Source organism: Artemia sp. Qi Xiang Cuo, chromosome 18, assembly GCF_049724085.1.
Source record: "Artemia sp. Qi Xiang Cuo chromosome 18, ASM4972408v1, whole genome shotgun sequence".
Lineage (NCBI taxonomy): Eukaryota > Metazoa > Arthropoda > Branchiopoda > Anostraca > Artemiidae > Artemia > Artemia sp. Qi Xiang Cuo.
In genome coordinates, this window is record NC_142811.1 from 24,224,317 (window position 1) to 24,238,967 (window position 14,651).

The 14,651-nt window shown below is 36.7% G+C and overlaps 1 protein-coding gene across 1 annotated transcript in view; it reads left to right on the forward strand.

The window, feature by feature from the left end:
• Window positions 1-5,561, forward strand: part of TM9SF2 (transmembrane 9 superfamily protein member 2) — a 105,173-nt gene extending 99,612 nt beyond the window's left edge. The window contains exon 15 of the mRNA XM_089104254.1: window positions 1,472-5,561. Within this exon, the coding sequence (XP_088960380.1) occupies window positions 1,472-1,539 (68 nt within the window). The 3' untranslated portion in view covers window positions 1,540-5,561. The remainder of the gene's footprint in view (window positions 1-1,471) is intronic.
• The last annotated feature ends 9,090 nt before the right edge of the window (window positions 5,562-14,651 follow it).

Sequence of the window (14,651 nt, forward strand, 5' to 3'; positions counted from 1 at the left end):
AATAGTAAAAAAAATGCTGTTTGACCTCATGTTTGGCAATACGATACTTTATTTGATATAAAATGATCCTTTAGCCGCAAGAATCCGGCAAATTATGATCTGTGTACTTTACCCCCCCCCCCGTTTCGTGAAGGTGAAAATTGATACTGGGGTACGGAAAACATGATTTCTGACGTCGGATTCGGATTCTTCATGCTTGATTTGATAGAAAACGACCACTTAAACCCAAAAATACGTCCAAATATAAATTCTGATTTTCCCCCTTATTTTCCCTCTTCAAGGGGGATTTTGGGTAATTGTGCAAGGGGGATTCGGGGGGATTTTTTTTTGTGTGATTTAGCTGATTTTTCTGAACATTTTGGTGTGAAAAAAAATTCTGTTGCAATTTCCCCGAGGTCAAACCGTATTTTTCCTCCACTAAATGTACATTAAGAGTAGAAAACTCCTTCAGGACTAAGTGATTGGAACAATGTGTACCGCCTGCATCAGGCCTTCCCTTTGGTGTCCAAATCCCATGTTTTATGTGGTTCCTTCACTGCTAACCGAGCTGTATAGGTAGCCGTTCCAGTTACCCAAGACTGCTCCCAAGTCACTTAAAATACGCTAGTTGGTCGTCGGTTTGCAAGTCTTTCATAAATTACCTAGTTTCTCCCTGGTAGACCTGGGCTAAGCAGGAATATTTTGCAAAGTTCTGTTTTCGAAGTACTGCCACTAAAGACCACCTTGCTGATGTGTTGCGAATCAAATCCTTAGTAAACTCTTTTTATGTAAGGAAAGCTTAAAAACCTCCTGAAAAATAGTTAAGTGATTTAGATTCAGAAAGATGCGAATAATTTCCCTGAAGTATCTACAATACTTCAGGGCCAATTATTCGCATCTTTTATTCGCATCGCAATTTTTCCCACCCAACCACCCACCTTACCCGTCATATTAATCCAACCACCCGTCAACCACCCAACCACCCGTCATATTAATCAGTGATCTTAAAATTTAGGCTATGTCCACTAATTGCTATCTTTATTTATATCAAGGGTTCGTGTTTTTCCTTTGCAACTTTCATTGTTTTGGGGCTTTTCAGGGGGGGGGGGGTGTAGTTTTTTACTGGCCGATTGAATGAAAATAGCATATCACTATGCTCCCACATTGGGGATAGGGAAGGGATCCCACTGGAAAAATTAAAGGTTGTTTTCTTATTTGAACCACGCTGACCCCCTGGAGAAATGCCACTCTTTCCAACCTTCATGTATGACATTGCATTTTTTTTCTATATTGAATAATAGTTTTACTCAGAGTTCTTTATAGTTTGGGCAGATTGTGTTTTTTGTTGTATCTAAAAAAAGGAACCTTCATTGAGTCGATTCACAGAGCTTATTTTCCATCTCCTGTAAATTTAGGAAAATATCAAGTAATTCTAATGATACTAGGAACAACCTGACTTGATTTTAAAATTATGTTTATTTTCTCTTTTTAGGAACGATTGGATTCTTTGCCTGTTTCTGGTTTGTCAGAAAGATCTATTCGGTAGTCAAAGTGGATTAGTGTAGTATTTTGAATGTGATATTGACCCAGTGTAGTGAGAATAAAATGGCAAATATTGCCTCTTTAAACGTCAGATTCTTGTTATATTGAACTTTAGAAAACATCCTGCGAACAAAAATCTTCAAATTAAAGTGTGAATCGCAGTCTAGGAGATTTGGCTTTAGACTTTCTTTTGTGGTGAAGGTATTCTAATTCTCTATTTTATATTGTTACCGTGGTATCCAGCTTTCTGTCTTGCCAATATTATCCCAAATGAGTCAATAAAAGGAAGTTAAAATAAAGATCAGACACTAAAATAGTGACGTGCCAAAAACAAGAATATGGTTTAGTAATCTCGTTAAATAAACACTTTTCCCCTATTATATTAATGTCAATTTCTCTTGTTCGTCATATTAATTTTCATGAGAATCCATGAAATTGCGATGAAGCAGCAACTATAAAGTGTGACTAAAGCTTGTATGCCAGAAATGGATTGGTCATTTTTTTTGCCAAAGGAATTAACAAGTACAGAAGATTAAGACTAAAGGATGAGACGAAGAACGGACAAACTTAAAAACTTTTCTGTATCACGAAGATACAAGAAACATCATTGTTAAAATACTGGGCAGCAACGATCTTAGTTTCAATTTCAATTTGCTTCTGGTTCCCAAAACTGAATTATTTTCCTTTGTTTCTTTTTCTTTTTTTTCTTTCTTCTTTTCTTTCATCTCTTTATGTATTATTTCATGAATATTCTATTTAAGCCCAAGCCCTTTAAAACTTGATGAAAACACAGAATTTTCAACTGGTGGACACGTTACTAATTGATACCAAGGTATTAATATATATTAACGATACTTTATCAAAGGCCTTAAGTTTTGAAAATAGATTCTATCCAGTAAACTACTATTCCTGGAAGACTTTACGACTAATTCAACAGACTATTATGACTATTCTAGAGCATAGAATTCGGTTACAAGTATTATTTGGCATAAAGATGAGCATTCTGGAACTCTTTAGCCCTTAACTTGGTATATAGGCATAAAAATGTGGCCTATCTTAAGGCCTATAAGTATATAGGTGAAATCGGGTCTTGTTTTCATTTGTTGGGTTTTGTTTATGTGCCACGGTAATTTGTAGTTTATTTATATTATTGCATCTTAATGTTACTCAAGAACACATTGCCAAATTGAGAATAATTTAAGATTATCGTCCCTTAGTACTTAGTCTGTCTTCACAGGCTTCAGATTATGTAAAGACTCTTCCTGTAAATGTACTCTAACCCCCTATTCCGCAAGGGCTGGAAAGAGGATATAGATATCGTTCATGAAAAAGTCGAAACTCATTTTCAGGTTTGTCTCAAGTTTTTGAAGTTGCCATATTTTAGCAAAAAATGGCAAGTCCATACAAATTTTCTATCAAAACCGTTCTTTTTCTTTTTTATTAAGTATGTCTCAATAAGAGAATTCAAGCTCATCTGAAAAAAAACATAAGGTCTTTACTAGATGCCAAAACACGATATAAACCCGCGAATGGGATCAACCATAGTTTTGACTAGAATGATGTTTGAAGTGTTAAAATGAGCACCCTTCAAACCAAAAGCCAATGACTCGTTTAAAGTTGATACATCCATATCTTGCACAAGGGTCTTCAATTTAAAATAATGGCATGAAAATGTGATAAGGTTGGTTAGCTGATCCTGCAATTAAATGATGGTTAATCCCTTTAGTACTGCTGTTACTTTTATTGTTATTTCACTAGTTAATTGTTTGTTGGCCATAAATAGGCCAACTATTTTTTTGGCTTGTCTCTATCTCGTACTTCTATCATCAGTGGCGCCAGTTCACAAAAACATTGAGGGGGGAGGTATTTTTCGAAAATCTTGTGGGGCAAATTTGTTGTTTGGATGAAGATACTGCCAAAAAAGGTATTTTTCAAAATTTAGGAGAGAGTAAAAAAAAAATCTAGGGCGACACATACCGCCCTTCCCCGAATTGATGCCATGGTCTACCATCCACAGAAGATCTAAATTGTCTGAGATTCTCTAAAATTTAGGGTTTTACGAACTTCTAAGACAACTTAACGAATTTTTCAGTAATGTAGGATTAAAGAATCGTGATTTTTGGTCTATTAATATTTTTTAAATAAGATTCTTTTCTTTTTTCCTGTCTTTTCCCGCTTACTAACTCTTTCGTCAAGTATTGACAATTGATAAGTTGACCGTACAATTAAATGACAATGTTAACTCCTCGTTTCTAAGACTTGCAATTTAGTTTAATTATCGCTGTTGCTTTTATTGATGTTTAACTAATTAATCATTTGTTGGCAATCAATAGGATTCTTTTTCGGAAATCAAAATGTTAAGATCTGACCTCTTTGATCTAAGACACTTTTCCTGTGATTTCTTTCTTTTTTTTCACCCAGTACTGAGTTCTAAAGTATGAATGCTGAAGCACAAAAAAGTTTCGAAAAATAATTAAGGACTTTAAAAAAAGAAGTTAAGCAAGTATTCCTTCCATCAATAGGAAATTGTCTCAGTGGGGACTTCGATAACAGGAAAAAACATTTAGTTATGTGTTGTTGTTGTTGTTTTTTTATGAGAAGTAAGATCTTAGCAGTTTGATTGGCAAAACCAAGGCCTGAAATTTTAGTTAGCTTAATTGCTCATTTGTATGAGCAAACAACTTTGGTGAAATAGAACTTTTTTATTGTAAAAACTTTACTGTGTTCCCAAGCTTTTTGTCGATTTTACTGTAACATTTTAATCAGGTATTTTCTGTTTTTATGTTGCCACATTGCCACATTTGAAAGGACCCATGCCACAGTAAAAAAATTTCGGTTGAATTCAGTAAAAGGAAGCTAAGGATGCAATACCTGATTGCTATCAAGTGAACCGAATCGTACCTAGCCTCTTCAGAAATAATTGTTTTGTTTGGCTAATGATCATGATATGGCTAATGATATTTGGCTAATGATCATCTAATTGTGAAATTTTCGTTTGCTTTTTATTATTCCTAAATGTAACATGCATTCATTTTTGCTTCCGGCATCACTTCAGCCTTTATTAAAAAGTATATTCAGTACATAAAAACACTTCTTTTTGCTATGTCTAGAATGAGTGTAATTGTATGAAATTGCGCCAAGTTCTGACAATAGTGGAATTTTCGTCGCGCAGTGAAAAGAATATCTTCATGTGGGGGAACGTTTGGTTCGGTTCTGTTTAATTTCGCATCGCTCGTCCGATGCAGCGTCTTCGTGTGGGTGAATATTCGGGTTGCTTGTGTCGAGTTTCGCGTCGTTCGTCCGATGCAACGTGTTTTCGTGTGAGTAAAATTTAGGATTGCTTTTATAGAATTTCATGTCGCTCTTAGACGATACAAAATTTCTTCATGTTTGTGAATATTTGGTTCGCTTAAGTCGATATTCGCTTCGTTCGTCCCATGTAACGCGTTTTCGTGTGAGTAAAATTTAGAGTGGCTTCAGTCGAATTTTGCGTTGCTCTTACGACGCAAAGAGACATGTGGGCGAATATTTGGTTCATTTCTGTTTCTGGTACTAGGCCAAAAGCTTATTTTTCTGGCTGGCAAAATTACGTTTTAAGATAAGTAAAAGCTTCATTTGTAAACAGTTGCTGTTAAAATTCATTTTTAAAGAGCTATCCAAAATAACTAAAAATTCTTTCGAAACATTTTATTCGGAATTTTCAAAAAAATTCTACTTTAATCAGACTTACAAGAACTTTGCATAGATACGTCTCCTGCCGTTTTCACTTAACAGAATTTGCTCTCTTGTGTCAGAAGTTGGCTTTACTGCGTTTTTACTGGACTTAAGAGTAATCAGCGTGAGGTTTTTTTTATATTATTTGCCATATCTTCTATAAGCTAAGCTATTATTATCTACTGCGGAAGTGACTATAACGCGAGTTGTAACACAGTATATTTGATTGGGCAGTTTTGTATATTTTCTGTATTATTTGAGTTTGGTGGAGTCATGTTGTTGTTTTTTAAGTTTGCATAATTACTGAATAAAAAAATGGTATTCGAGTATCATAATCAATTTTAAGTTTTTTCGAGAAGATATATGTACTATACCAGTTGACATTGTAAGGCTCCAAAGCATCAAAAAAAGAGTACAAGAATTGTCCTACAGAAACCGCCCGTTTGAAGTAATAACACTAAAAGGCTGATAAACTGCAAGCCTCTTGGCAGGTCCAGAGCTACACGCAGGGATATTGGACTCCCATGACATTCCTCCGTAGGATCCATCTCCTGGAAAAATGGCTACTTGAAAATATTGATATTGGGGAGGACGATCTCTTCTTCCACCACTATTTGGAGATCTCTAACGCCATTAGAGTAATCTGGTGGTGTCAGCATGTGTCAGAGTCAAATCGATGCCACTGGCTTACGTTGGAGAATAAGACTCGTATCCGAGTGGTCCACTTTCTCTCGTGGACTATCCTGCTCTGTCGCTAATCGGCCCAAAACGCCACGCTAAGGGCCACAGGCGTCAAGCTCCAAAAATCCCCTTCCTTTCCTTTACCCAACCAATCTACTCTCGGTCTGTCTAGACTTCAGACCATAGTCTCTACCTAGGCTAATCAAAATGAAGTCAAAAGTAGAAAATGAAACAAAGCAATTCATAACAAACACATGTCAAGAACTCTGCACAAAGACAAAAACGGACTAACAAGAAAATCACTATTTTCATAAAAAGAAACTTGCTTTGGGGTGGGTGCCAGAATGGCACTGGCCAATTCGATAAATTAGAGTTCAAATCGAATGGCTTTTCGCATAACATTGTCTTTCAATGACCCAGAACAATCAAAGATAAATAGATTTTAACCAAAATTTTACTTCTTGTGCCTTGGCAATGAGAATTTAACTTGTACTTTCAAATTATACTATAAACAAATCTAATCACAATAGAAATGGGTCATTTATCTGAAAAGAAAAAGGGACATCGCCCCAACAGTGGATATCTTGTTTAGATGTTCTCTCTGGGAAGAATGCTTTTTTCCCCTCCCGTCTTGGGTCAGATCTGAGCTGATTTACAGTACTGGGTGCTCAGTGGTGGACAATCTTCCATTACGCGTTCAGACGTATATATATAGGAATTTATTTTAGAAGAGGGAGTCGCAAATTTTGTGCAGGTGATATCTATATGGTAAAATCGGAGAAAGAGTCAAATTGTAAAGGAATCCGAAGACCTCTGAATTCTTGTATTGCATTTTGTGATAAAACTGTTTTGATGAAGTTATGAAATTGTAATGTGCAAAAGCTTCTTCTGCAAACGGTATCCGTACTAAGTTTAAGAATTTGACCTGATAAATGGAGCTTGCATAGTATTAAAATGGAAATTTAAAAATGTCTCTATCGGAAGTTAACCAGATTTGAATCTTCTAAAAGGTTTTGACCTCTATTTCACTCCGCTTTTCTACTACTACTACTACTAACAACTCATCACAGCACCAAGCCGCCTGAGGCCAACACAGCTACGCACGCTCCTCCTCTTTTTACACCCGCCCACGAAGTTCCCATTTCCTTTAAATCTTTATTTATGACGTCCTCCGACCCCAGACGGGGACAACCTGCTTTCCGTTTAGCCCTAGATGGTTGGCCGAAAAGAACACTCTTCGGCAATCTGTCATCCGCACAACGCGCCCAAGCCACCTCAACCTTTCTTTCATTATAGCCCTAGAGAGCGGTAGTGAACCACATTTTTCGTATAGCCTAATATTTGAAATACGGTCAGTCAGCCGGGTACCCAGAACAATCCTTAAGCAATTTTTCTTGAAAACATCTAGCAAGTCTTCATCCGCTTTTCGGAGCGTCCACGCTTCAGAGCCATATTTGATCACTGTCATCACTGTAGCTTTTAATATTCTAATCTTGGTTTGCAGACTTATCTTCCTATTCTTCCAGACTTTTTTTACTGTGAAAAACACCCTGAGCCTTGGCTATTCTATTTTTAATATCTTCACTGCTCTCACCAAATAATACTACCAAGGTAAGTGAAGCTGCCCAACTAATCAATCTTTTCCTTACCCAACGTCACCTTTTTATCTTCACTTATTCCCAGCTTCAATGACTTAGTCTTCTTAACATTAATTTTCAAACCAACTCTAGCACCCTGAACTCGCAAAGCCTCTAAAAGTTCATTCATTTTGCTCACACTTTCATCTAGGATGCTTAAATCATCAGGAGACTTTTTCCTCCCCATTTGATTCCGTGGTCTCCCATTGCCTTTCCTGTGCTCCCTAAGACAAAGTCGATCAAACTAATCCATACAAAAGGGGGATAGAACACAACCCTGCTTAACTCCTGGTTTAATACAAAACCAGCTGCTAGCCTCATTTCCTACCTTAACCGCAGCAGTGTTATTCTCGTACATAGCACTAATCACTTTAATGTATTTGTCTGGTACACCATACAAGGATAAAACCTTTACTAAAGCTCTTCTATCAACAGAATCAAACGCTTGTTCATAATCTATAAAACTGAGGACCAAAGTTGTTTGAAAACTCAGGCACTTCTCAATTATTAGCCTAAGAGTGAAAATTTGGTCGACACATCCTCTACCTTTTCTAAAACCGCACTGCTCTTAAAACTTTGTCTACGGCATCTTTCAGTCTAAAAAGTATCATATTACTAAGTAATTTACTACCTACAGAGACCAGACTAATGCCTCGATAATTACCACACTCACTTTTATCACCTTTCTTAGAATGGATGCATGAAGGTTTTCTCGCTGTTGCTAGAAACTTCCCCTTTTTCGGGTACCATATTTACAGTAATCCATGGATCGTTCTGAACTTCAGTGCCGTCCATTTTAAAGAACTCGATTGTCGCCCTCTCAGTACATAGAGTCTTCTTGCTTTCTAACTCTTATCATGCCGCCGATATTCCCTCCTCACAGAACAAATCTTCCTTCACGTCCAAGGTATCACAAACATTTTTATTTTCCTCTATATTTTTTCCTGCAACTCTATCTCGGTTAAGCAAATTCTCAAAATGTTCTGACAATCTCTCTTTAGTGTTTTCCTTATCGTTAATTGCGACCCCATTCCTATCTTTAACTTGGCCATGTCCGGATTGACTACTCCCTCTCAATTTGTTAACGTGCCAGTACAATATTTTAAATACTTTTCAAATGCTTATTATACTTTTGCCTGGAACATTTCTCAAAAAAATGATCCGACAAAGTGTGCTTCTCACAAAAATCTGAATATAGAGTTATCCATAGGGTCGGTCATTCGAAGTTCCGCTTCCAATAGTTCTTTCAATATTTACCACTAGATAAAATAAAAGGTAGCCTATACATAGCAATATCATGCGAAGGAGCGACCCGGCTCAATGGTAACCGAAACTGTAGAAAACGGAATTTTGATACCAATAGATACATCGAAATAATCAGATTTTAATGCTGATTTCAAATATATAAGTTTCATCAAGTTTAGTCCTACCTATCAAGAGTTACGTGCCTGAGGAAATTTCGCTGATTTTTGAAAAAAGGGGGAAAGACCCCCTAAAAGTTATAGCACCTCAATGAAAATCACACCATCATATTCAGCGTATCAGAGAACCCTACTGCAGAGGTTCCAAGCTCCTATCTACAAAACTGTGGAATTTTGCATTTTTTGCCAGAAGAAAGATCAGGGATGCGTGTTTATTTGTTTGTTTGTTTCTTTTTTTTCCCCAGGGGTGATCGTATCGACCCAGTGGTCTTAGAATGTCGTGGGAGGGCTCATTCAAACGGAAATTAAAAGTTCTAGTTCCTTTTTTAAATGACAAAAAAAATGGAGGGCAACTAGGCCCCCTCCCACGCTTTTTTTTTTCCCAAAGTCACCCGATCAAAATTTTGAGATAGCCATTTTGTTCAACATGGTCGAAAATATGATAAATATGTCTTTTAGGATGACTTAGTCCCCCAAGGTCCCCGGGGGGAGGGCTGAAAGTTATGAACTTTACCAATTGTTAACATATAGTATTGGTTATTGGGAAGTATACAGACGTTTTCAGGGGGAATTTTTTCTGGTAGTGGGGGGTGGGGTTGGGGAGTGGGTCGGGGGTTATGTGGGAGGATCTTTCCATGAAGGACGTTTTCATGGGGAAGGGACATTCCTATGAAGGGGGCGCCGGATTTCCCAGCATTATTTAAAAAAAGATCAGAAATTATATATAAAAAAACATATATATAATTTTTTTAATAATGAAACATATATTTATATATATATGTAAAAAAGTTTTTTTCAACTGAAATTAAGGAGCAACATCAAAACTTAAAACGACAGAAAACATTACGTATATGATTGGGTTCACCCCCTAGTCAATACCTCGCTCTTTAAGCCAAAGATTTTTTAGTACTTCAATAATAGCTGTTTATTCTAAATAAAGGCATTTGTGATTAAGGGGTCATTTTTAAAGAATTGGAAAAAAATTTGAACTTTAGCTTAAAGAGCAAGGTATTGACTAGAGGGTGAACCCTCTAATATACGTATAAAAAATATATGAATATAGAAGTTCGTTACGTAAGTTAATTCGTAAGCTAAGTATATTTATTACTAATAAAAACGTTCGTAAATAAAATTAAACAGGCTTCGAGAAAACCATTTAAGCAAATAAAAATAAAATTAATATTCAAATTTGTTTTAATTATTCAAGTAAGGTGAGCCGAAATCAAAACCTGTATTAATTCAAAACGTTCAAAAATTAAATAAAAAAAACAAGTTTTTTTAACTGAAAGTAAGGAACGACGTTAAAACTTAAAACGAACAGAAATTATTCCGTACATGAAATGGGCTGTCCCCTCCTCAACACCACTCTTTACGCTAAAGCTTGACTTTCTCACAACTCTGTTTTTTTTTTAAACAATGAAAAACTTTAGCGTAAAGAGCGAGGCGTTGAGGAGGGGACAGCCCCTTTCATGCACGGAATAATTTCTGGTCGTTTTAAGTTTTAACGTCGTTCCTTACTTTCAGTTAAAAAAAAACTTTTTTTTTTATTTAATGGCGTTTAAGGCTCTTAAGGAATTTACTAATGGTGTTTAAGGCCCTAGTAATGCCACAGAAAACACCAGTAGTAATTATCACTAGTCTTGCTAACTACCTTTTTTTACTACATCAACCGTGTCGTACTCCTCCTAAGGAATTTACTAATGGTGTTTAAGGTCCTAGTAATGCCACAGAAAACACCAGTAGCATTTATCACTAGTCTTGCTAACTACCTTTTTTACCGCATCAACCATGTAGTACTCCTCTTAAGGAATTTACTAATGGGGTTTAAGGCCCTAGTAATGCCACAGAAAACATCAGTAGTAATTATCACTAGTCTTACTAACTACCTTTTTTACTGCATCAACCGTGTAGTACTCCTCTTAAGGAATTTACTAATGGTGTTTAAGGCCCTAGTAATGCCACCGAAAACACCAGTAGTAATTATCACTAGTCTTGCTAACTACCTTTTTTTACCGCATCAACCGTGTAGTACTCCTCTTAAGGAATTTACTATTGGTGTTTAAGGCCCTAGTAATGCCACAGAAAACACCAGTAGTAATTATCACTAGTCTTGCTAACTACCATTTTTTACCGCATCAACCGTGTAGTACTCCTCTTAAGGAATTTACTAATGGTGTTTAAGGCCCTAGTAATGCCACAGAAAACACCAGTAGTACTTATCACTAGTCTTGCTAAATACCTTTTTTTACCGGATCAACCGTGTAGTACTCCTCTCAAGGAATTTACTAATGGTATTTAAGGCCCTAGTAATGCCAGAGAAAACACCAGTCGTAATTATCACTAGTCTTCCTAACTACCTTTTTTTTACCGCATCAACCGTGTAGTACTCCTCTTGAGGAATTTACTAATGGTGTTTAAGGCCCTAGTAATGCCACAGAAAACACCAGTAGTAATTATCACTAGTCTTGCTAACTACATTTTTTTTACCGCATCAACCGTGTCGTACTCCTCTTAAGGAATTTACTAATGGTGTTTAAGGCCCTAGTAATGCCACAGAAAACACCAGTAGTAATTATCACTAGTCTTGCTAACTACCTTTTTTTTACCCTATCAACCGTGTAGTACTCCTCTTGAGGAATTTACTAATGGTGTTTAAGGCCCTAGTAATGCCACAGAAAACACCAGTAGTAATTATCACTAGTCTTGCTAACTACCTTTTTTTACCGCATCAACCGTGTAGTACTCCTCTTAAGGAATTTACTAATGGTGTTTAAGGCCATAGTAATGCCACAGAAAACACCAGTAGTAATTATCACTAGTCTTGCTAACTACCTTTTTTTTACCGCATCAACCGTGTAGTACTCCTCTTGAGGAATTTACTAATGGTGTTTAAGGCCCTAGTAATGCCACAGAAAACACCAGTAGTAATTATCACTAGTCTTGCTAACTACCTTTTTTTACTGCATCAACCGTGTTGTACTCCTCTTTAGGAATTTACTAATGGTGTTTAAGGCCCTAGTAATGCCACAGAAAACACCAGTAGTAATTATCACTAGTCTTTCTAACTACCTTTTTTACCGCATCAACCGTGTAGTACTCCTCTTTAGGAATTTACTAATGGTGTTTAAGGCCCTAGTAATGCCACCGAAAACACCAGTATTAATTATCACTAGAATTGCTAACTAACATTTTTTTACCGAATCAACCGTGTAGTACTCCTCTTAAGGAATTTACTATTGGTGTTTAAGGCCCTAGTAATGCCACAGAAAACACCAGTAGTAATTATCACTAGTCTTGCTAACTACCTTTTTTTACCGCATCAACCGTGTAGTACTCCTCTTAAGGAATTTACTAATGGTGTTTAAGGCCCTAGTAATGCCACAGAAAACACCAGTAGTACTTATCACTAGTCTTGCTAAATACCTTTTTTTACCGGATCAACCGTGTAGTACTCCTCTTGAGGAATTTACTAATGGTGTTTAAGGCCCTAGTAATGCCACAGAAAACACCAGTAGTAATTATCACTAGTCTTGCTAACTACCTTTTTTTACTGCATCAACCGTGTCGTACTCCTCCTAAGGAATTTACTAATGGTATTTAAGGTCCTAGTAATGCCACAGAAAACACCAGTAGCATTTATCACTAGTCTTGCTAACTACCTTTTTTACCGCATCAACCATGTAGTACTCCTCTTAAGGAATTTACTAATGGTGTTTAAGGCCCTAGTAATGCCACAGAAAACATCAGTAGTAATTATCACTAGTCTTACTAACTACCTTTTTTACCGCATCAACCGTGTAGTACTCCTCTTAAGGAATTTACTAATGGTGTTTAAGGCCCTAGTAATGCCACCGAAAACACCAGTAGTAATTATCACTAGTCTTGCTAACTACCTTTTTTTTACCGCATCAACCGTGTAGTACTCCTCTTAAGGAATTTACTAATGGTGTTTAAGGCCCTAGTAATGCCACAGAAAACACCAGTAGTAATTATCACTAGTCTTGCTAACTACCTTTTTTTACCGCATCAACCGTGTAGTACTCCTCTTAAGGAATTTACTAATGGTGTTTAAGGCCCTAGTAATGCCACAGAAAACACCAGTAGTACTTATCACTAGTCTTGCTAAACCTTTTTTTACCGCATCAACCGTGTAGTACTCCTCTTGAGGAATTTACTAATGGTGTTTAAGGCCCTAGTAATGCCACAGAAAACACCAGTAGTAATTATCACTAGTCTTGCTAACTACATTTTTTTTACCGCATCAACCGTGTCGTACTCCTCTTAAGGAATTTACTAATGGTGTTTAAGGCCCTAGTAATGCCACAGAAAACACCAGTAGTAATTATCACTAGTCTTGCTAACTACCTTTTTTTTACCCTATCAACCGTGTAGTACTCCTCTTGAGGAATTTACTAATGGTGTTTAAGGCCCTAGTAATGCCACAGAAAACACCAGTAGTAATTATCACTAGTCTTGCTAACTACCTTTTTTTACCGCATCAACCGTGTAGTACTCCTCTTAAGGAATTTACTAATGGTGTTTAAGGCCATAGTAATGCCACAGAAAACACCAGTAGTAATTATCACTAGTCTTGCTAACTACCTTTTTTTACCGCATCAACCGTGTAGTACTCCTCTTTAGGAATTTACTAATGGTGTTTAAGGCCCTAGTAATGCCACAGAAAACACCAGTAGTAATTATCACTAGTCTTGCTAACTACCTTTTTTTACTGCATCAACCGTGATGTACTCCTCTTTAGGAATTTACTAATGGTGTTTAAGGCCCTAGTAATGCCACAGAAAACACCAGTAGTAATTATCACTAGTCTTGCTAACTACCTTTTTTACCGCATCAACCGTGTAGTACTCCTCTTTAGGAATTTACTAATGGTGTTTAAGGCCCTAGTAATGCCACCGAAAACACCAGTAGTAATTATCACTAGTCTTGCTAACTACCTTTTTTTTACCGAATCAACCGTGTAGTACTCCTCTTAAGGAATTTACTATTGGTGTTTAAGGCCCTAGTAATGCCACAGAAAACACCAGTAGTAATTATCACTAGTCTTCCTAACTACCTTTTTTACCGCCTTAACCGTGTCGTACTCCTCTTAAGGAATTTACTAATTGTGTTTAAGGCCCTAGTAATGCCACGGAAAACACCAGGAGTAATTATCACTAGTTTTACTAACTACCTTTTTTTACCCCATCAGCCGTGTAGTACTCCTCTTAAGGAATTTACTAATGGTGTTTAAGGCCCTAGTAATGCCACAGAAAACACCAGTAGTAATTATCACTAGTCTTGCAAACTACCTTTTTTATCGCATCAACCATTTAGTGCTCCTCTTAAGGAATTTACTAATGGTGTTTAAGGCCCTAGTAATGCCACAGAAAACACCAGTAGTAATTGTCACTAGTCTTGCTAACTACCTTTTTTATCGCATCAACCATGTAGTGCTCCTCTTAAGGAATTTAGTAATGGTGTTTAAGGCCCTAGTAATGCCACAGAAAACACCAGTCGTAATTATCACTAGTCTTGCTAACTACCTTTTTTATCGCATCAACCATGTAGTGCTCCTCTTAAGGAATTTAATAATGGTGTTTAAGGCCCTAGTAATGCCACAGAAAACACCAGTAGTAATTTTCACTAGTCTTGCTAACTACCTTTTTTATCGCATTAA